The 24,429-nt window shown below is 45.8% G+C and overlaps 1 protein-coding gene across 1 annotated transcript in view; it reads left to right on the top strand.

The window, feature by feature from the left end:
* Nucleotides 1–1,699: 1,699 nt before the first annotated feature.
* LOC147895616 (uncharacterized) overlaps nt 1,700–24,429 on the top strand; it is a 57,981-nt gene continuing 35,251 nt past the window's right edge. Inside the window, exon 1 of the mRNA XM_087384052.1 lies at nt 1,700–2,008. Coding sequence (XP_087240178.1) covers nt 1,894–2,008 — 115 coding nt within the window. The 5' untranslated portion in view covers nt 1,700–1,893. The remainder of the gene's footprint in view (nt 2,009–24,429) is intronic.

Here is a 24,429-nt window from a genome sequence, read left to right as displayed (position 1 = left end):
TCAGGTCTCGTTTAGTGGCTCTATTCAATTATTGTTGTAAAGTGAGTTTGATCGAAGGTGTCTTGTTATGTCTTCTAGTTATTTTGAGTGGGTGCCAACCATGGTGTACATTGTCAAAGTAGGGGTAATAAGTAGCTTGGGATCGATGCAACTTTCGACGCCTTAGTGAGGCGTTCTTTTGTCCTTGGTCATCATTTCTTTGTGATGCATCTAAGTGAGTGTCTTGTTGAAAGTGAGCCTTAATCTTTTTGTGTTTCTTGGTTGCTTCAAGCAGTTTTGGTACCTTGATCCTAGGACTGGTCGTTCAAACCTAGTGTAGGTCTTTAGTGATACATTTTTCAGTAGCTATCTTCCCAGTTTCGAGGCTTGATCTCTCAATGTGTCTTTTGTGCCATTGGACTAGGTTCTGAGTAAGGAGACTTAATTTTTTTAAAAATGCATTAGCTTTCTGGTTAAGTGCTCATTTATCTCTTATGGCTAGTGTTGTGACTAGCATGATTTTTCTCTTCGTGAGTCCACTACAAAAGTTTTCATCATTGTGTGTATAGGGTATCTAATTAGTAAGCTCTTTTTTTTCCATGGGTTGGTTCTTTAGGTATGCTATGGACTCTTTGCAATACTTAGTTGTGCATTAATTTTGGGTTTCTCAATGGGTATGTATTTGTGTTATTTTATTTGTAATTGTTTATATAAAGATATATATTTGTATATATACTTTGTGTACGTGTGTGTGTACGAGTGCATTATAGAAACAAAGAAACATGTAGAAGTAAAGTGATACCATACAAGAGACTAACTAATTGTATTAATATAGCCAGAAGAAAAAATGCACATGCACTCGTACACACACACGCACATACATACATACATACATACATACATACATGCATGCATACATACATACATACATACATACATACATACATACATACATACATACATACATACATACATACATACATACATACATATATATATATATATATATATATATATATATAATGTATTTATTTTAGCTTGTAGATCTATTTTTATGGTGAGATACTTGACTTTATTTGTCTTATTTATAGCTATCCATGGTTATTTTTAGATCTAGTTTTCTTTCTTTAGTTATAGTTTTCTTTTATATCTTGATTTTCCTTAGTTTTTAGCCTTTGTTTTAGTTATAGTTCTTAGTTTCCTTTTTCATAGCTTTTGTTTTCTAAAGTTTTTTGTCATAGCTTTACTCTTTGTAGAAAGGACTTTCAATTTTAGTGCCTTGACTTTGAGTGTAGTACTCCATTTTTTGAGGAGGTTGTAAAGTTTGACGGAATAATCCCGACCAGATGCTTGGAAGAAAAGTCCTTCTTTGTCTTCTTCTTTGAAACTTCTCTCCCTCGTGGATGAAATTTATGTCTGTCCTATTTTTTTGAGTGACATGGCCGAAGGAGGGCCCCTTCCCAATCAAATGGGTAGAAGATGCTTGGTCATGTGTCAAATACATCAATGGGACATAGTGAAAGAAGATAGATGACTCAAAAGAGGATGTGCCAAATACATCAACGGGACATAGTGAAAGAAGATAGGTGACTCAAAAGAGGAGTCATTGGATAGAGGTACATGCAGGTAGCTTAGAGGACTTCCCAGTGTATGCTAGTGGGGCATTGCCGCTGCAGGCCAGCATGCACGATTCTAGCCCAGCATTGCAATGCCCAAGCATTCTCGTTGGCCCCATAGCCATGGGATTGGTTGTGAGAGCTCCCTTGATCCTCATTAAGTGAGACTTTGCAAAACCTCCCTTATCCTCATTAAGTGAGACTTTGGTCTTCATGGGTTAGTAATAAAAGGCTCCCAGAAAAAAGACAACCATCGTTTTGATCTTTCGGCACCTCTGTCTTCAGTTTCCTTGTCCTGATGAAGAATTCAGACCAGCCTCGCAAACGGAAGAAGCGACTAGGTGGTAAAGGTCTCAGCCTGGAGGCTTTTGTCAAAGCCAGAAACAAGCCTCGCGTTAATTCTTCTGACGTCCGTAAGTATACTTCTTGTCCATAATCGTTTACCCTTTATGTCTGTCGTGGTTCTTGCATCCAGTAATGCTTTGTGAACAAGTTTGGAAACCTAATTAACAAAAACATAAATAAAGCTGAATTGGAGTATTAAGAAGAACAAAGCCATACACATCAGATTCAGCCTTTCAATTCCGCTGGTGAAAGCAGTTAGTCAATGTGACAATTAGATCAAGGACTCTTCTGAAAGACAGGTCCCATCAACCTTAGTCCAGGTCATGGGCTGAAGTTTGTGTAACGCGCTGATAGTCTCCAAATATCGAGGGCTGGACGTCTCACATAAATCTGAACGTAAGGTCTTTCGTTGGGAGTTTCTTGCGCGTGTGGGCTGCGATCATTCATGATAACATTCCTCTCTCTCTGGTCTGCTAATGCTCAAGGTTTATCGAGTAACCCATAGTTCAAATTTGGGCCCTTTGCTCATCTCCTAGACTATTCCATTCGTACTACTATCTCTAGTGAACTCAGCCACAACCCACACACGCTTTACACCATGCCAAACGGTGATCATGCTAAAGTTTCTTTTAATTGACCCACGCACCCATTTAGGACTCGTTTGTGGATGAAGCATTTTGGCGCTAGTGACGTTGGTAATTTTGCCTCCTTTGCCTTGCAATTTCTGCATGGAGCTTTCTTGTGGCGGAATTATTTGAATGCTTCAGTTTAAGTATGGGAAATTTCCTTCATATTGATCGTGATTTCAGTCTCTACGTCTCCACATTTGATTACTCACACCCTTGTCATCAAACATTGTCCTTCTGTGATCAGCCACATGTGAACAATGCAACCAAAAGCTCTTTGATCAACCTTCAATTTCCTACACGTGCATAGGCAATGGAACCTTAAAAAAGGGGAAAAAAAATCACCCTTGGATATCTCAGACTTGAGAAGCTTTGGTGGGATTATCATTACCTGCCACATTTCCACTGCCTCTATAAGAAAGGCCATTCTTGCATTAAGAGAGTTCGGGGTTGCCTTTCAGGTCACAATGCTGCTCACGTGTGTAAGGCACAATATACTGGTATCTGATCCTTGTCACAATGCACAAGGAAAGATGGTTTTGGATTGGCATGTGTGGCAGGATGCTACTTCGCAGGGTGCTGTAGGTCTGCTCCAAGTCTGCTAGAAGTCAGCCCGTGTGTATAGAGAAACGATAGGGTTTGCAGTGGAGCGATCAAAAATAGACAATACTCAGACACAACTGAAGAATGGAACTCAGAAAACATAGTGCCTGTCGGTAATATGAAAAACTGAATACAAGAACCTCAAGCCGGTGTGTCTCAAGGACTGTGGCTGAGGTGAATCAGAAAGATGATTCCATGTAGAGAAACAGTAGAAAAGATAGCAGCAGAGGGAGCGTAATGCAGTCCTCCGTGTAGCTCGATGATGATGAAGATGATGAAGGGCTGGAGCTGCCCTAGGAAATGGCTGAAAACCAGCATGCTCTGAGGAAGGAACCTTCAGGCTATCTGGAATAGCAACATGATGAAGAAAAGGAGCAGATCTGGGGCAGAAGGGGCAGATCTGGAGCAGAGGAGCAGAAGGGGACAGATCTAGAGCAGAGGAGCAAAAGGGGCAGATCTGGAGCAGGAGGGGACAGATCTGGAGCAGAGGAGCAGAAGGGACAGATCTGGAGCAGGAGGGGACAGGAGGGGCTGCAGCAAAGGATGTAGGAGGTGAGGAGCAGCTGCAGGTCCTGTCCTGTCGTTGAGAGTGTGGGGGGCTAGTGCCTTTATAGGCCTGACCTAGCCGGTCGGCCAGCTGGTCGGTGGGCCTGCCAACTGGTCGGCCAGACCAGCTGGTTGGCCTGATTTTGGTCGGCCATTTCTGGCCTTTTTGGCCACTTGTTTGGCCCTGCTGGCTGACCTTTTGGCTGGCGTGCAGGTTGGTATGTTTGCCCCAGAAATTGGGGATTGCTAGTTGCTTAACACCCCCTCTTAATTGCCAATTTGGAGGGGCTGACATTGTGTGCTTGGAGCTTCGTGTAGGGATGTCGACGGTGGTGGTGGCTATCCCTGTGAAATGCCCAAGAGATGCAATGCAAAAAATGCAGAGAAGGTCACAAGAGGAGTGCCCTTGCAAGGGGAATGTTCACTTCCTCAAGTGCCTTAGTTACAAAACAAAGGTAAAGAACAAATATCTCGTAGTAGCACTGATAATCCAGAGATGGTGGGATTCCGCCAAAGGAAGAGGTCGTAGCTGAACAGTGAGCCAGTGTGTGCCTGATCTTGGACCTCGGGAGAGAGGAGTCTACCCCACCTCCATGCTGGACAAGATTCGAAACAACAGTCATCAAGACATATCTGAACAGAAAGGGTCCCGCCTAGAGATCCTGGAAGTCGATGCCGATGGAGATCTGGTAGAGATGAAGGATCATGACCTCCTTGTTCGAAGGAATGGGGAGTGTCAAGCCTGAAACCGAAAAGGGAGGGAGAGATGGGTGTAGAAGATGGAGGTAAGAAAGGGAGGGAGGGATGGCAGTAGAAGATGGAGTTCTGAAAGGGAGGGAGGGATGGGAGTAGAAGATGGAGTTCTCTCCCTTAGTGCGCAGCGGAATGAAGAGGAAACTGATATGTTCATAGGAGTGATGCTCCCCGTACCTATGGCCTCCTTGAAGAAGCAGGATCTTTAGATCACCAGAGATCTAGGGTCTTTAGATCACCATGGCTCTGATACCATATAGAGAAACGATAGGGTTTGCAGTGGAGCGATCAAAAATAGACAATACTCAGACACAACTGAAGAACGGAACTCAGAAAACATAGTGCTTGTCGGTAATATGAAAAACTGAATACAAGAACCTCAAGCCGGTGTGTCTCAAGGACCGTGGCTGAGGTGAATCGGAAAGATGATTCCATGTAGAGAAACAGTAGAAAAGATAGCAGCAGAGGGAGCGTAACACAGTCCTCCGTGTAGCTCGATGATGATGAAGATGATGAAGGGCTGAAGACGATGAAGGGCTGGAGCTGCCCTAGGAAATGGCTGAAAACCAGCATGCTCTGAGGAAGGAACCTTCAGGCTATCTGGAATAGCAACATGATGAAGAAAAGGAGCAGCAGATTTGGGGCAGAAGGGGCAGATCTGGAGCAGAGGCGCAGAAGGGGACAGATCTGGAGCAGAGGAGCAGAAGGGGCAGATCTGGAGCAGGAGGGAACAGATATGGAGCAGAGGAGCAGAAGGGACAGATCTGGAGCAGGAGGGGACAGATCTGGAGCAGGAGGGGCTGCAGCAAAGGATGGAGGAGGTGAGGAGCAGCTGCAGGTCCTGTCCTGTCACTGAGAGTGTGGGGGGCTAGTGCCTTTATAGGCCTGACCTAGCTGGTCGGCCAGCTGGTCGGCCAGTTCTGGTCGGCCAGACCAGCTGGTTGGCCTGATTTTGGTCGGCCATTTCTGGCCTTTCTGGCCACTTGTTTGGACCTGCTGGCTGACCTTTTGGCTGGCCTGCAGGCTGGTATGTTTGCCCCAGAAATTGGGGATTGCTAGTTGCTTAACAGAGTGACCTTACTTGGTTGGCTCATGTTGGGCCTTCTCCCTCCTACTATAAGATGGGGTTTCACCCAATTCTGAACTTTAATGACCTTAGGATGGAGAGTGTGGCCTGGCAGAGCACATCTACATTTTATGCTCTTTTACATCAGCCTACTTTTACACACACACACGACACACAGACAGCATCTTGCAAAGGAAGAGATGTACTCTTGCTATTGTTTTTTTTTTTGGGTGACCCCTCTTGAAAAGTTAGCCTAAGTGAGCTATCCACCATCCCAACTCTTGAGAAATCTAAATTTGATTGAGAAAATTCGCTATAACTTCATGAAATGCTTATTCTCATAAGTATATAGTTATTAAATGGTGCAACAAACATGTAAATCATGCCTTGCCATTTAATTTTGATGTACAACATGACCCCATTTGGATTTGCCAATTGGCTATTTATACAAAATTTCCTTATTTTTTGAATGCCGTGGTTGCCCAATTTTTGGCCCCAAACCCAAAGGAGCACCAAATTTTCTAAAATTTTCCCAAAAACTTGTTCATCCATTATTGGTTTTAAAGTTTTGTGAAGGAGTCTTGTAAACACCTGCTTCCACTTCAATGCGATGTGCATGGTGATTCTTTCACATGGTATCCTGTGCCAAGCTTGTTCACTCATGAAGACTACATGAAGATAAGTGTAACGATTTGTGGGAGTCAAGGTGGACTCTTACGAAGAGCTCCTTAAGACCACACGATTTGAAGAAGGCACTTCTGTGTAAGCTTTCAATGCTTGGTGTCCAAGATGTTGGGATAGAATGGTTAGCTCCCTACCTTTGATCCCCCATATGAGGACATGGGGGAGGATGACGTACAGCATAGGATGGGATGAAGGGGACTGGAGGAGAGCTGCCATGTGGGCATCAATTTGGCTGCTGCAGGGGCAGCAGGTATACATTTGATTTAGGGCAGCCATATGGGCAGCTTTTAGGGCTGACTGTCTGCCCTGTTTTAGGGCTGACAGACACACTGGACCGAGCCCACTCATGAGCTGATCCAATGGGGCAATGGGCTGGGAAGACAGCATAAGATGCCTGCTTTAAATACAGGAGAATAGATTGTGTGAGACCAACAGCTCGGGCTGATAAGCTATGAGCTGTTTGAGTCATGATCAGCAGTATGAATATTGCAATAAGCAAAAGTAGCTGCCTGCAATAACAGAAGGATTGCGACCAACTTCTGCAGCAGAGGATTGCAACCAGCAACATAAGCGGTCTTAAAATTGTGTAGACCTTTTGGTTACCAACTGGGACAGGCTTGCGAAGGACAGTGAAATCGAAACCATCTCTCTTCAATAAAATCGCAACCTAGAACTAATTGCAGCAGGCCTGGCACACTTTGATAAGCTGGAAATCCAGTAAGATGGCTTCCAGTTGGCCGGATAACAGTTTGCAACAGGGTCTAGGGCCTCCTAAATCAATTCCCAGTAGTCCTGGAGCCCTTGGGAAGGCTGGAAAATCCTAATCGTAGCAGTTAGACAGCTCTTTGATGGTTGGAACAGACTTCGCCGCAAACCCTCTCCTTGTGGCAGCTCGTACGTGTGAAAGGATGTAAGTTACGAGGCTGGAATCATTCGAGAAGGCGTGGGAGAGCAAAAGGAGGAATCCACTGCAAAAGAAGAGTGCTGGGAGGGAGAGACGACAATACACCACACTAGGGGCCAGAAATAAGGGCTGCCCGCCCCCCAAAGGTCTTTATGCAATAGAAAATAACTTTGTATGACTGGCTCCGAGAAGAGCATGAACTGAGTAGAACCTTGAATGAATCTAGGAGCACGGAGGCTCTTCTTTTATAGACTTGGCCTAGCAAAAAGCTAGACCTGCTTCCTAAAGCTACTTTTTACAAAAGCTGAGCTTTCGTGCTTTTAGCCCACCTCCATAATGGCGCCATCTTCTTGGTGCTTTTTTGCCTTGTGAGACTTGCTTTTCTAAAGCTACTTTTTACAAAAGCTGAGCTTTCATGCTTTTGGCCCACCTCCTTAATGGCGACATCTCCTTAGTGCTTTTTTGCTTTGTGGGACCCACTTTTTGGCACTTGCTCCATCATTTGTGGGCCTTTTACTCTTCCAAGTCCTACACAAACACCAATACTTTAACCCATTAAAGGTTAGCTCGGGGGACTTGAAATCCTTTTTAGGGGACTGGAAATCCTTGAAGAAGACAGGGGACTTGAAATCCTTCTCGAAAATCCTTGAAGAGGAAATGCATGCGTTCCTAGTTCTTGGACTAATCCTAGTCCCTTGTGGGCATCCCCATAGTTCTCTTTTATCAATGCAAAGCAAAAGTAAAACAATAAAACTTATCCTTGTGTTACCAAAGTCAATTCTAAAGAGTATACTTTATTTCTTGAAAGAAGTACCAAATGGTGACATCCTCTCGACTTCTAATCAGTTGCCCTCAACTGAAAAGCTTCTTGATACAACTGCAAAACTTGAGGATATTCTGAAAAGAAGTCCTCATCTACCCAATTAGCATCAAGTGTCGAATAGTTCTTAAACTTAACAAGGTATTTGCGGATGACCTTGCCTCTGGGCCGTTTCTTTTTTGTGTGAGATACAATCTATTCTGGGTGAGGATCTCCTCCATCTATTCGGCCTCTAGTGGCTCTTCTTGAATTGGTCTGTGGGCTCTGGTCGTTGGTACTTCAGACTTCTTGAGAAAACTCACATGAAAAACATTGTGAATCTTCCAAGTTTCGTGTAACTCTAGTCGATACACAACTTCATTTACGGGCTCACCAATGTGGAAGGGCCCATAATATCTAGGAGATAGCTTTGGGTATAGTTTTTCTTTCCCTTTCATCTTTTTGAGACGTGCTTTTTTAAACCTAAGTAACACCTAGTCTCCTCCATGGAGATTGATCTCTCTCTTATGCTTATCTGCAGCCTTCTTTTGCTTTTGTTGAGATCTTTCAATTGCTTTCCAAACCTGGGAAAATGAAACCAGCCTTCAATAAATCAAAGGGCGGTAAAAATAACAAATAACCAGCCAACACTGTTACATCAACAATTCAACAAATATACTCCTAACAGAATGGGCGCTAGAGTGCTCCTGCACCAAGACAAAGACACAGATTGGTCCCAAACCTTGGTGCCGCTTGCGGTATTTCTTTAATATTCAGAAGACCCTGAAAAACAGGTTACATAAGGGTGGCAAATGCTCTTGCATTCAATGCGTTCCACTTCCCCATTATGCATCATTGCCCCATGCATAACCTTTGCTGTTCATTGGTCTTGCCAAGCATATTCCCATGCTGAACTCTGCTTTCTCTCATGTCTGGCACCTCTGTCCCACAGTAAGCACACAGCCCAAAACTGTTACTAGCAGCCACACAAGGCCACACAGCCCTCTACAGCCCCTCCCAGTGCCCCTAAGGCCACTTACCAGCTCCAAGCAGAGAAATAAAGTGCATACATATATATACAACCAGCATCAAAGGCAACTCCTCACAAAGGCTTGGGTCGCTTCCGTGAGTACCCCCGGAAGATAACAGCTCCATAGTGCTCAACCAGCTCCCCAAATCAGCTTGCAGTTAATGAGTAGCCAACACTGTCCTGGATGGCTTGTACTAAGCCTTGAGCTGTTTCTAGCAATCCACACTGTGACACTCTCAATCCCCCTTTGGTACGACTAGTTCCCTCTCGAGCATAAGTACACGACCAATGATCAATCGTAGAGAAGCCAATCTCAGCTTGACAGCATCCGTGCAAGAATCTCACATAGCTTGCAAGCAGCCTGTAGCTTGACCGTACACAAACAATAGCAGCCGTCTGCAACCGCACAATGGCCGTACCAGCACTAATTAATGCCCGTGAAGAGACCGTACAAAGGCTGTACCAGCCTGCCATCCTTGCGTCCGTACACTTGTACTCATAGTATGTAACCAGTCTGTACCATCGTGTGGGTATCAGCCGTACGTAGCTAGTACTTGCTCAAGGTACACACAGCCATTAGAAACTTGTTTCATAACTGTGTGATCCCTCTATCGCATGCACCCCTGCACTTGGGTGCAATGTGGCACACTGGCTACATCGACAAGTGCGTAATAGTTCCCTAGTAGGAGATTTTTCATATGCTGTGACCCCTTTGTGAGTCCTTGTCCAGGGACAGTCAAGCACAAGTTACAAATGTCAGTCTCTCAGCCTTAGGTCAAGTTAGACAGATCAGTCCTTGTTCACTGGTATCCACTGGAGAACAATAGGGTAGTGTTTCTGTCTTAGGTTTAGAGATAGGTTTAGGTCCAGCCTAGGACCCTTTTGGGCCCCCTCAAGGCTAGAACAAGTGAAGGAGAATGGTAGGGAAGGGCTGCCTTTATAGGCTACCCTGCACCCCTCCCTAGGCCACCTTTTATGGGGCCTAGGGCTACCTTTTATGGGGCAATGAGTCCAACCAGCAGCCCAGAACAGCGCTCATTTCCAGCCCTATGTAAAGGGGGTCCCCTAGCCTTCATTCCTCACTCAGCTCCCCAAGCCTTCAGCACTCCTACAGCTCTCCTCCAGCCCCTCCTAACACTTCCAGAAGTTGGCCTCAGCTCTTGGCCTCAGTTCAGCCCTCTTGGAAGGTGTCTACGCAGCACATCAGTCGGGGATTCGGACCAGCAAACGGAGTAAGGTTAGGGTACTGTTTCAGCAGCGTTTTACAGCTTTCTTTACATGTTGACACAACTCACTTCTCAGCTTTATATTTCAGTCATGTCTCAGCTCTCTTTAGAATCTATTACTCCTAGCTTTCACTCTATGACTCGTGCAGTAACCCTGCATCCCGGTGGACAGCACAAGCCTCTTCCTTGCCTTGCAGAAGTGCACGTTTGCACAATGTACTCTTTAGAAGTGCATTTCCATGCTCTCTCGAAGAGTGTTATTTGTATTTCTCAATTCTCCAAGTATAAAGCAAATTCTCCCCTGATTGGGGGAGGGTACCTCAGTGGGTACAGGGACCCAATCGGTTGTTGACTCTATTCTTTCTCTACCCTTATCTCCTTTCTCTCTCTATGGTGCATAACGCTAATTCCTTGCTAAAGGTTTAAAGAAGGTCTTGTTGTGATTACACGATTAGATTACCGTTGCATGTTACATTGGTATTAGAGGTTCGGTCTGTATCTAGTTTGACTACCGCGAGTGTATGGTTGTGTGAGCTCCGGAAAGGACACACAATCAAGCGCCATGGAAAGTTCGGGTAAAGACATTAGATTTGAAGACTATGAAGAGGAGAAAGACAACCAGAATGATATGCTTCCGCCTAGTGCTCAAGAATTGATGGCGAATCTTCTGGAGCAGAATCGGGTCCTCCTATAGCAACTTGAAGAACATTCATCCCAGCTAGAAGAAAGCAGAAGATAGTTGGACCAAACAAAACAATGTTTGGAGGAAAAAGAAGCAGAAAAGTTGCTGGAAGAAAGAGGAACCACATATTTTGAAAAATTGCTCTTAGTGATGCGTGAGAAATGCAAGAATGAGGAGCATTGCGACGCACAGAGCTCGCCCAGTTAGAGAGGCAACAAAAGCTAGACCGAAAGGCGATGCTTCTGCAACACAAACAGATGTTGGCCACTATGCAGGCAAGTTTGAGCTCGGCAGCAATCATCGCCATGGCTTCATCATCGACAAAGGTAACACCACTCACCCGGCCCACTCCAAATTTTGTTAAGTATGATGGTAAGTGTGACCATTCAGCTATTCTTCAATTCATTCATCAGTTTAGCTTATTTTCCATTAGCGCGGATTCAAGATGAGCAAGACAGAGTCCACCTAGGAGCCCCTTGTCTTACCGGTGAGGCGGTTAGCTGGTGGCAACATTAGGCTAGTAAGCATATGAACCCAACAACATTTAAGACGAATTTCGTTTGGGCAACATTTGTTACCGATCTCAAAGCTGGTTTTCTACCGCCTCAGTATATGCTTAACCTGGAGAATGAGTTCTCGCGTCTCTCCCAAAATGGTTTGCTTGTGTTGACTTACAGTAACAAGGTCATCACTCTGGTGCAACAGTTGGGTATGTCTGAGAGCGATAAGATGAAGCAATTCATTTGAGGATTGGACACTAACATCCGTTTTACTATCCGGAACTTCGACCCGTCCGATTACAAGCGGGCGCTGACTCTTGCCCAGAATCAAGAAAATGATGCTGAACGGGGAAAAGCCCAAGCAAGTCCAGAAGGATTCCAAAGTTCGGTAGGTAGTGAAACAACAGAGCTGGTAAGGATTAGAAGAAGGACAACCAGTACCAAAAGAAAGACGGCCAGGCTTCTGGTCAAAAGGAGGAGTCCAAGCCAAAGATGACTCCGGATGAGAAGGCTAAAGCGGGCATTACGAGAGGCTATCTACGGCCCGACAAACAGAAGCGGTACCACCAAGAACATCATTGCTCTCATTGCCACCATATCGCTGGGCATGACAAGAAGGATTGTCCTAAGTGGCTTGCCGAAAAGGCTACGAAAGCGCCTACTTCTTTCATCGCCAATGTACTAGCTCTTTCAAGGTAAGAAGGAGGGCGACCTCTCAGACCAAAAGAAGGTGCTCATTCGAGCGTATGACATAGCTAATGGGCATCAGTTCATTGTCCTATTCAATATGGGGAGTTAAGCTTGCGAAGACAGTGGGGTGCACTTCGGTGCCTTGCGAGCTTGCAGTGGACGGGTTCACTCCCGGCTTATGCACACACATCACGGATAAGGCCATCCACTTTACATTTTCAGTTCTTCAGAAGGCCATTTTTACGCGGGATTTCATTCTGACACCTTTGATCGGGTGCGACATGATCCTTGGGCTTCAATGGTTTCGTAAGCATGTACCGGCGCCGGATTGGCAGCAGGACACCTTCACTATTGTGGAAGGTTTACTTGAGCCCACTGTGATACACGATAATCGGAGCATAACAGGGATTTCGTTAATATCTCATATCCAAGCAAGTCACGTTGCCCGCAAGGGTGCCATGTGTGCAATTGTTTACGTCTAGTGCGAAATCACTGTAGTTCACGTTGCTCCTCGGATGGGGCAAGCCATGGTGGACCTACTCCAGGAGTTCCAAGACATCATGCTCTGGGATGATCTGCCACCCCAGCTACCTCCAAACGGACCGGAAGACCATCGCATTGATTTGATTTCAGACTACTCACCTCCAAGTAAGTTTTCGTATCGATTTTCCAAGTCTATGGAGAGGGAGTTAGAGCAGCAGCAGTCTCAATTATTGTGCTCAGGGTTTATTATACCATCATCTTCGGCATTCGCTGCACCGATTCTATTTGTGGCAAAAAATGATAAGTCCGCACGATTATGTGTAGACTACAGAGCACTCAATAAGCTTGTTGGCTGCCACATGACAGCCCAAGGAAGCACCGGGTGCGGGGGTTCCAATCTGTGCCCCATAGCCACGCATGCCTCTCTCACATCCACCAAAAGAGCCGGCTAGGATATGAGAGAGGGGATAACTTCTTCATTATAGACCAAGTACCACAGTTGAATCCCATGCTTATGGGATGATCTTGTACACGTGTCCATAGCACATCAAGGGCCTCCTTGCCCCCCTTTTAATTTTTCATACTACCAAGGTACCATGAGAGGGTTAGGACCACACCAAGGCCCTTTATAGGCCAATATTGTTAACACCCTCCCATGGGCCTAACCCACGAATCAAATCAAATCAAGAACTGCCGGTCATCAACAAACGCTGTCCATCCACACATGGCCCAAACAGCCAATCATGATGTTGCCCACGAAGAGCCCTCCAATCAAGTAACTGCAGCTCCCACTGACGTAGGCCATCAATTCCATGCGCCAGCCGCCACTTTGAGAAATGTGTCGCACGCCACCATCAGACATTGCAATCAGCTTGCACGTGGTTCGCCACTTCCACGTGCATGCGTAAGTACGAGCAGCTGCCAACGCCATCAATACGCCACGCGTAGTCCATGTATATCCATGCCACAGTCTGCAAGCTGATTGCCTGCTCTGATACCATATGTTGGCCGGTGCGGGGGTCCCAATCCCCACCTCATAGCCACGCATGCCTCTCTCACATCCACCAAAAGAGCCGGCTAGGATATGAGAGAGGAGATAACTTCTTCATTATAGACCAAGTACCACAGTTGAATCCCATGCTTATGGGATGGTCTTGTACACGTATCCATAGCGCATCAAGGGCCTCCTTGTCCGCCTTTTAATTTTCCATACTACCAAGGTACCATGAGAGGGTTAGGACCCCACCAAGGCCCTTTATAGGCCAATATTGCTAACAAAGCTTATAGTAAGTAACAAGTTTCCTATGCCCCGCATCGAGTATATCTTGGAAAGACTCAATGGTGCAAATTTTTTCTCAAAAATTGATCTCAAGAGTGGCTATCGACGCTCAACAAGATGATGTCTTGGGTTTTTGCAGATTTTATTGGGAAGTGCGTGTTCATCTTTGTCGATGATATCCTTATCTTTTCTGCTACAGCAGAGCATCACATTAAGGATGTGTGATGTGCCCTACAATTATTGCGTGAGAACCAGCTATACCTCAACGCAAAGAAAAGTGAGTTTGGGTTGCTAGAAATTCAGTATCTGGGATACATTATTAGTTCTCAAGGGATTCGATTAGATCTAGAGACGATTCAAGCTATCACCAGTTGGGTTGTCTCCACGACGGCTCATGAGATCCGATCCTCTTTGTGAGTTTGTGTTAAGCCTATAGCTTGCATATGGATGGATTTTCGACATATGCAGCCCCTCTTACAGATTTATTAAAGGGGGTAAAGACATGTAGACAGAAAATTCAAGTTACAGGCAAAGCTTTGCAGGCCTTCCATGACTTGCAACGGTTGGCCACAAGAGCACCCATTATGAAGATCGCCTCTTGGGATGATCCATTTCTAGTAATCACAGACGCTACCAGTGTCGCCATCTAGGCAGTTTTATAGCAAGAGGATAGGCTCGTGGCATATTACAGCAGAAAGCTCAACAATGTTGAAAAGAACCATTCAATTTATGACAGAGAGGTCCTCAGTGTCATCCATGCATTAAAACATTGGAAGCCTCTACGGACAAACTTTTACGGTCAAGACAGATCACCAAGCCTTGAAGTGGCTTTAGACAATGCCTAGTTCCCAATGGAGTGATAGGTAGCAATGGTGGAGCCAGATATTCCAACAGTTTGGGGGAATGATTGAGTACGTCCCCGGCCGACGCTCTCAGTCGGAAAGGCTCCATCCAAACCATTATATATACACAACCAGCATCAAAGGTAACTCCTCACAAAGGCTTGGTGAGACCCCTTGAAGATAACAGCTCCATAGTGGTCAACTAGCTCCCCAAATCAGCTTGCAGTTAATGAGTATCCAACACTGTCCCGGATGGCTTGTACTAAGCCTTGAACTATTTCTAGCAATGCACACTAGGACACTCAATCCCCTTTGGTACCACTATCCCGGATGGCTTGTACTAAGCCTTGAACTATTTCTAGCAATGCACACTAGGACACTCAATCCCCTTTGGTACCACTGGGGCCGTCTTGAGCATAAGTACACGACCAATGATCAATCGTAGAGAAGCCAATCTTAGCTTGACAACGTTCGTGCAAGAATCTCACATAGCTTGGAAGTAGCATGTAGCTTGACCGTACACAAACAATGAGCATAAATTTACGTCATCCGTACACAGCAGTCGACTGCAATCGTACATAGGCTGTACAATGGCTGTACGGGACTATGCCAACACTAATTAATGCCCATGACCAGACCGTACAAAGGCTGTCCAAGCCTGCAATCCTTGTGTCCATACTTTTGTACAATAGTACATAACTAGTCTGTACCATCGTAGGGATATCAGCCGTACTTAGCTTATACTTGCTCAAGGTACACATAGCCAGTAGCAACTTGTTTTACAACCATGTGATCCCTCGTGGCTAGCCTTCAGCTCCCATGCGTAATTGCTCTCCCCAAGAGCTCTCCAAGCTCAGCCCATCCCTTGTACGCCCGTCAGCCAACCCTCTCCCTTCCAAGCTCTCCTTGCCATTTTGGTTTGCATGGGCATGCTACGTGGCAGCCCTGTTAGAATTATTATTATAATTCAGCAGTGACCAATGTAATGTAATAAGTAGGTTAGGGGCACTTTTCCCTCTTCTAGAGGTTTTTCCCCCTAACCACAGTTAGTTCACTAACTACGGTTAGTGAAGGATAAGGTTTTGTCACTTAGACAAAACCCATCCCACTACTTGTATTAGTCACTTCTTCTATTGCAAGTACTACGTTCAACTCTCTTGCTCTCACACTCTCTCGTTTCTAACATTTGGTATCAGAGCAGCAAGACCCTGCTCCTAGCTTGCTTGCCCACAAGCTTCCTGCCCAGCTACCCTGCTCCCTGCTCTTCCTGCTCGTCGTCCGTATAGCTTGTAGTCAGCAGCTCGACTTCCGTACTGCAGGCGTCACTTCGTCCATACTGCTCCCGTACCAGCCTACGCTGACATTCTGTACAAGTACATGCTGCCATTCCATCTGTACACTTTCCGTACAATATCCATACGAGGTACGGACTGACAGTCCGTACTTCACCGTACAACTGCGCCGCACGTGTGGCAACTGCAAGTCGTCCGTACCATCCGTACTTCTATCAGCGCCGTACCGTCCGTATTGTCTGCGATGTACAGATCTATACCATACAGCTTGTGCGTCCATACAGTCTTGCATTCCGTACGCTGCCACCATTCCGTACATCTGCTTCAGCTTGTCCGTACTCCGTACAGTTGGTCATCCGTACAAGGTGGCCGTACTCAGTCCATATCTTGTACGGAATCCGTACTGACAGTTCCGTACAAGTTGAAAGCGTCCGTAAACTCCTATTGTAAGGCCTTCTGTGCAAGTTTTATTCTTGCAGGTACTCTAGCAGTTGGTTTTTTGGTAGGCATTGTCTGCAGATAGCCATTGTTTGGCTTAGATCTTGCAGAGAATTTGGGGCATTCCGTATTTGTGGACAGATATTGCATTTGGGTTGTAGGTTGTCCAAGAAATTGGGGCTTTTGCAATTACACTGCAATTTTGCAGTGAAATTTGGGGCTTTTGCAGGCAGACTGCAATTTGTGCAACATTTGGGGCTTTCAGACCATTTGCCCTCTTTTGTATGCAATTTCCCACAAGAAATTGGGGCTTTTGCATTTGGGTTGCAATTTTGCAGATAAAAGGGCATTTTGGAAGTCTGCAATTAGTTTTGGACTTAGTACGAGTCAAATTGCAGACTTTTGCCACCTTTTGCAGATTCTATTTGCAGATTTTTGGGCATTGAGCAGAGCATTGTGGTGCATTTTGAGCCTTTGACAGGATGTGACATTATTTGTCATTGTGGGCATATTTTTCTTTGCAGATTTTACTTGTGCATCTTACATCCCAAGAAGGGATTTTACTTGTTCAGTTTGCTGTATTTCTGAGTTTATCTGGCAAAAATGGCACAAAACAACTCAAATGAGGTGTTCGGGGTTCTCACACAGGAGGATAAGTTGCACCAACTACTCCTTGTGGAGTTTCATGGTTCAGAATATCTTAGTTGGCAGAAATCTTTGGGATTATGTCAATGGAGATGAAGAAAGACCAGATACAACGCCTATACCTATCACTCCTACAGTTGGAGGCAGGGGTAGAGGTACAAATACAGCACAGGTGATTGGAGCAGCCGCTCCAGGAGCTCCCATAGCAGAGCAGAAAAGATGGGACTCTAGAGATGCACAAGCTCTTTCAGTAATTTCTCTTTCTGTCAAGAGGTTCATTATACCTCATATTCGGTCATGCAAGACATCTATGGCAGCTTGGGTAATACTGGAGAGTATGTTTGCAGCAAGAAACAATGCCAGAGTTTCCTTTCTGAAGCGAGAACTTTCCCATACACATATGGAGGAGGGAGATTCCATGAATTCTCACCTCACAAAGCTTCAGGATCTCAGGGAACAACTGCTGAACATTGATGAAGTCATTCCGGATTCAGAGATGATCACCACTTTGAACTCTCTTCCTGAGTCCTATCTTGGTTTCCACACCTCGCTGAATTTGTCATTGAGGGGGGGCAGCAATCCTCTCTCGTTTCACGAGTTGGTAGGACTTCTGTTCCAGGAGGAACAAACACGCAAAAATATGGCAACCCGGGCTGGCGAGCATGCCCTACTCTCTAAGTTCAAGCCCAAGGGTAAAGGGCAGCATAAGCCACATGCCCATCAGCCCACACATCAGCATAAAGCTGATTCCGGACAACCTTCTTATAAGGCACAGGGTGATACAAACAAGCAGAAAAAGAAGGGCATCTGTCATTATTGCAAGAAGCCAGGTCATTATATTGGAGAGTGCAAGAAGCGCATAGCCAAAGAAAAGAAAAGGGATTCCGGTATGGCTGTATCAGATGCATCAGGTCCACATTGCCATGATGGAGGAGATGTTGCAGCCAACTTGGTTGAAGAGCACTACGCCTTTTTGACTTGCACTTCAGATTTTTTAGTGGGTAGTTTAGATACTACAGCCACTAATGATGATGACCCATATGCTTTTTTGACTTGCAGTTACGATCCTTCAAAGGATGAATGCTCTTTCAATGTTGATGAGACACTACATACTTGGTATTTTGATAGTGGTGCTTCAAAGCACATCACTTCCAAGAAAAATCTGTTTGTAACTCTGCATTCTTCACCCACCAAGAAGAAGGTCACTTGTGCAAATAATTCTTTTTTTTCAGTGTGTGGAGTGGGAGATATTATTCTTACATCCACTGATGGCACAGATTTCAGAATTTCAGATGTACTCTATGTGCCAGGTATAAAGAAGAATTTGCTTTCAGTGTCCTCACTCAATAGAGGAGGATTTCAGGTTGTTTTTGATGATGACAAGTGTGCAGTCAGAGACAAAGAAAATGAATATGCTTTGAGATTGTATGGCACTTTGTATCGGGGTCTTTTTTAGCTTGATTTATATGAAAAAAGATCCCATCTTGCATTATCAGTTAGCACTCCCACTGCTGCGATGCACAATGCGGAGTTATGGCATGCCAAGTATGGGCACATGAGCTATGGTAGCTTAATGACACTTTAGAGGCATGATATGGTTGATGCATTAGCTCCTTTGGAGTCGCCTCCTCCTCATGCATGTGAAGGTTGCATTCTTGGCAAAATGCATAGGCTTCCCTTCAAGAAGGATGGTGTAGTGAAAGCTACAAGAAAATTGCAGCTTATTCACAGTGATGTCTGTAGTCCCATGAGGACACCTGCTTTTGGGGGTTATCTCTATTTTGTTACATTCATAGATGACTTTACCAACTATACTTGGGTCTATGGTCTCAAGGCAAAATGAGAAGTGTTTATGCATTTCAACTACTTTGTGGCTATGGTTGAAAATGAGACAGGACTCAAGGTGCAGACACTTCGCACAGATCGAGGGGGGGAATACATGTCTCATGATTTGAGACTTTTTTGAAAGAAAAAGGCATTATGCATCAGCTTACAGTGAGGCTTACACCTCAACAGAATGGCAAAGCTGAACGGAAGAATCGCACCGCCATGGAAATGGATAGATGCATGCTCACAAGTAAGAAGTTGCCTCACAGGTTTTGGCTGGAAGGCCTCATGTGTGCAAACTATATTTTAAATCGGGCTCCTACAAAGGCTTTGAAGACAATCACTTCCTATGAGGCATGACATGGGAGAAAGCCTTCAATGGACCACTTCAGAGTTTTTGGTTGTGTTGCATATGCCCACGTGCTTGTGGAGTTCAGACACAAGTTGTCAGATAAGGCACTAAAATGCATTTTTGTGCGATATAGTTCACAAAGCAAAGGGTATCGTCTCTACAATCTTGCTACACGCACGATTTTGTCAGTAGAGATGTCATATTCTCTGAAAATTCTGCACATACAAATGCTGAATTTCAGATTCCGGCCTCTTCAGATGATGTGTTTGAGGGGATGCTTCCTATAGCATTTGGTTCCCCCGCTGAAAATCAGAATTTACAGCAACCTCCGCCAGCTCCACAAGTACAGATTCAGCCCCCAGCTGAATTGGTACAACCTCAAGGTGTGGATGAAGTTGTCAGGCAAGAAATTCAAGAGATACACGCAGCTAAAACAGTCCTGCATTGGTTGCTTCAGACTCTCAAGGAGAGTAGGCTTGAAGCTCCATTGCCTGGTAGAACTCGTAGTGCAGTAAGGCACATGGAGGGAGCTCATTCAGTTGAATCAGCTTATGCAGGTACTCTTTTTGATGAGGAGGAGCCTGAGACATTTGAATCAGCAAAAGATAATGTGCATTGGATGAATGCCATGCACGATGAGTTGCCGTCCATTCATAAAAATCAGACTTGTGATGTTGTGGATTTGCCACCAAGAATGCCATAGGTACACGGTGGGTTTTCAAAGTCAAAAGAAAACCAGATGGGTCCATTGATCGATACAAGGCAAGGCTAGCCGCTAGTTGCAAAAGAATATGCTAAAAAAAAGGGCATAGATTATGAGGAGACTTTTGCTCCTACATCCAGGATGACAACCATCAGGTTAGTTATAGCCATGGCTGCAAATTTTGAATGGAATGTTCATCAGTTGGACATTAAAACAGCTTTCCTTAATGGAGACTTGTTGGAAGAGGTTTATGTCAAACAACCTCCGGGCTTTGAAATTTCAGGAAATGCACTTCAGGTATGCAAGCCGAATAAAGCTTTGTATGGGTTGAAACAAGCCCCACGTGCATGGTATGCCAAAATTGATTCCTTTTTGACCAGCAAGGGGCTGCACCATAGTCCAACTAAGAGCACCCTCTACATCAAGAAGGATGGGGGGGATATTCGGGTGATCATTCTTTATGTAGATGACATGCTGCTCACCGAATCAAATGAGGAAGTAATTGCAGATTCCAAGGCCCAATTGAAAGCTACATTTGATATGTCAGACTTGGGCTTGTTACATTTCTTTTTGGGGATCTAGTTTATTCAAGAGAAACGTGGCATTGTTATGTCTCAGTCCAAGTATGTTTAAAAGCTCTTGGACAGATTCAACATGCATGATTGCAAGCCTATGCGCACTCCCATGGAGCCGGGGCTGAAGCTTACAATGCATGATGCGGGTGAATCAATTGATGTCACGCTCTATAGTCAGGCTGTTGGATGCCTCATTTATCTCTGCAATACACGACCTGATATTCAGTTTTCAGTTTCTCAAGTGAGCAGGTATATGCACAGCCCAAAGATTATGCATTGGCAAGCTGTAAAACGCATCTTCCGTTACTTGCAAGGTACAAAGTCTTTTGGCTTGATGTTTCCTAGGGGAGGTGACTTGAAGTGTTAGAAAATAACCCAACAGAGGGTACACGCAGCGGAAGACTTATAGTAATGCCCAGGAGCTCACACAGTGTGCGGTGTGGGTGTGGAATCACAGACTTCTTTACTTATGTGCATACAAGAGGCGTGCAGACTCATCAATAGACAATGAACCAACCAGATAGAGAAACCACCAAAATATATATTTCCATCCACAAATATCGACACAATACAAAAGAGACAGATCCAGAGTCCCACCAATGGTGTGGTCCTCTGATCTTACCACAAGGTACTTCTCCTATCTGCCGGCTATCTCTAGACTCGAGCCCGCGTGCTCCACCTGGAGCTTCTGTAGACTTTTTGTCCAGATCACAACACCTTGTTGCCCTGAGAGACAGCCAAGGTTCAGCCCTTGAGAGCTCAGTCTGCAGCACACCTTCTACTTTCCTTCACCTCCAAGATGAGGCCCAAGAAAATGTCTTCTGGCTGCTCCTGTCTGCTGCTGCTGGTTCTGCTGAACTGTTGGATATGAAATGAGGCCCAGGGCCTCTCCTTTTATAGGCCCCAAGGAGGCTGACAAAAAACCGACCAGCCTGCAGCAGACTGGCCGACCAGTCTGTGGCTGGTCCAGCCCTAAAAGGGCACACACCCCAGGGCTTTTGGCCCAAACTTCCAGGGCCCTTTGGCCCTCCATTCAAGGCAGGGATCCAGCCTATATAAGGCCTGCCTTCTGCCCACTGACAGCCATATTTGCTGCTCCATATCTGGGCCTGCACATCCTGCCATATCTGCGCCTCTGCCAGGTCCTCTTCCCAGCCACGTGTCCTGCGCCGTACTCCTGTACATCCTGCTGTCCTGACCCGCCTATACCGCGCCATCATCAGGGTCTGTTGCAGGCCCTTCACCTGCCCACTACCCTCGCCATGCTGACGCCATCTGCAGGTCCCAATCCTGTGAGGTGCTGCCCATGTGGCAGCCCCCTCTCTATCTTCTCTCTTGGGCACATCCTGCCCTAGGTCTCCCTCCCCCACACACTCCTCATTTGGGGGCTTACAGATGGGGAGGTGACCTTTCCAACAGCCCCTCTCACCGACACATCTCGGCCCAATGCCAACTCGTCGATGACGATGCTCCAGTAACTCCCTGGTCGTAGTCCTCTGGAACTCTTTGATGTCGAATTCTTTTCCTGGCTTTTCATCCAGTGGCTCCTGCTCCACCAGGTCCGGTTCCGCTTCCGCACACCATCCTGGTACACAGGTCCATCTTTGGTAGCACCTTCGGGTACCACCTCCTTTAGTCACGTTCCCGCCTCTGAACTCGAGCAATCCAGCTGTCACGATCTTCCAGTCGTCCCCCTCATAATGAGTGAACAACCTGAAGTCTTCCAGGCACCATGCTCTGAGGGTGTTTCAACCCGTCCTTCCTTTGGCAAGGTCTGCAACCAATGAATATTTCCAGATAACCTGGACCATGAACTTTCGCTGAGTTCTCAAGCAGGTACTCTTCTGGCTTCAGTACTCTTTGTCCATCACCTTCTAGCAATCTGTGTCCAAGATTTGAAGAAGCACCAATACTTCCCCTTCTACCTTCGAAGAAGGCCAATTCCTTCCAATCTCTTATCACCTGAGACAGATGAAGAGCAGAGTCTCTCCATAGCATGCTATAAAGGCTCAAATGCAGAATATCAAATACATACCAGACTCTTGTATTGCCTGAATGTTCGCTCTGAAAGCAAACTCTCATTGAGGCACCCACCAAGCGCTTGTGTAATCCTGTACTGTCCCTTTCTGAACTCTAGCATCCATCTGACCATGAGACCCGAGGGCCTTCCATGGAATCCACCCTCGTATCAGTGTCAACAGCCACACACCTGGAAGGCACCAAGCACTCCATGCTGTCCTTCACCTTCGCAAAGGCATCTGACTCCTCGTCGACCCACATCTCTATGTCAGACATCCTCACTGTGATTTCTGGATCAACATATCTGACCTCGGTAACACTCGGTGATGTCACCAGGAACAACTCTTCGATTACCACATTTGCTTTGGCCAATCTGAGTCAGACTTCTTTTTGTTTTTCAGATCCGCCTTTTTCTTTCTGCAGTCCTTTGCAAAATGTCCGGGCGTATCACAATAGAAACACTTCTTCTTGTGCTTTCTCTTCGAAGTCCCCTCGTCGTCAGAGTCGTCTTTCTCAGACTTGCCACCGTTAGGCTTGCCCTTTCCTTTGCCAGCGGAATCCTTCACTAGCATCGCCTTGTCATCTTTGTCCTCGTTGTAGAGCTTCTCCCGAGCTTCCTCCTGTAGCAGTAATGGACACAACTCCTCAAACGTCAGAGGTTTGGTCCTCTGCCCTTCTGTCACAACCGTAACAAAGCTCTTGAAACTCCGAGGCAGTCTCCTCAGTACCATCAAGGCCAGATGGCATGAGTCTGTCTTCTGACCAATTGCTGCCAGCTGATCCCTCACCACCTTGACCTTCGTCAAATGGCTATGTACCGTATCTCCTTATTCCATATCAAGATTGTAGAGTTGATGCTGAAGAAGCACAATCTGGGAGGTGTTGTCTGTCTCGTACAGATCTTTCAGGGTGGCCTACGCCTCTATGGACGTCTCGGCCAGTTGGATATGCGGAAGAACGGAGTCCACCGTAGTCCCTATGATTATTGCCAAGGCATGGGCATCTCTGTCTTCCCAAGCTTCAAGCTCCTCTCTGTCTACTGCCATGAGTACCTCCCCTTTCCTGTCCACCATGTCCTCCGGCTTCGACTCCTCTCCCGTGGTCAGCTTCCACAACTTCTGAGCCACTAAATGAGTCCAGATCTTTACTTTCTAGATCGGGTAATTAGTCCCGTCCAGGTTCCCAGACTCTCCAAAATTAGGGATAGTGAAAGAGAGAAAACTGGGGGAGGAGGAAGGGAAAGCAGGGGCTGAAGAGTGTTGGGATATCTCAAGGTGTATGCCTCAGGCACACTTGTGTTTCTATGTGTGAGTGCTAGAGGCACAGTTCGGTGCCCACAAGCACAGTTAGGTGGTGGAGAGCCACATAGGATGATTGAGAGAATCTAGGAGCAGATTGAGGAGATGATTGTGGAGCTCTGAAGTCATCAGTAATGTTAGTGAGCATGTATGAGGTGCCTACTTAAGGACCTCACTCTTCTTCATTCCATAATGCAAGTGTTTTGAGTTTGTGTCCACTCTTTGCTTTCCGTTCAGCTTACCAACATGGTATCAGAGCCCTTTGATCCCCCTTGAGCCCATTTCTGCCAGCATCTTCTTCTTCTTCATCTTCTTCTTTCCCATTTTCCTCCTTCTTCCCAAAATCTTTGAGAGCTTGGTTCTCTGCCTACAAACGACCATTGCCCAAACCCTCTAAGCTGTAAACTCCTCTAGTATGGGCGAACTTCCACCTGCAAGCAATTGAAAAAAAAACGTCTCTGTTGGCTGCCATTCTCCAAACAGCGCATTTTTTCGCCATTCTTCTATTGCACAATACTCCCTGCCTGCTGCGCCATTGCTTGAGTCCTCTTTGGAGTAGATGGGCGACCTCAATACGAAGATTTTGAGTCATTTTTCAGCTCATTTGGTTCAGTAACGAAGGAGAAA

Source organism: Dipteris shenzhenensis, chromosome 13, assembly GCF_047967505.1.
Source record: "Dipteris shenzhenensis isolate YYH24624 ecotype China chromosome 13, Dip_SZ_1.0, whole genome shotgun sequence".
NCBI lineage: Eukaryota > Viridiplantae > Streptophyta > Polypodiopsida > Gleicheniales > Dipteridaceae > Dipteris > Dipteris shenzhenensis.
This window is presented reverse-complemented; position numbering and strand designations above follow the sequence as displayed.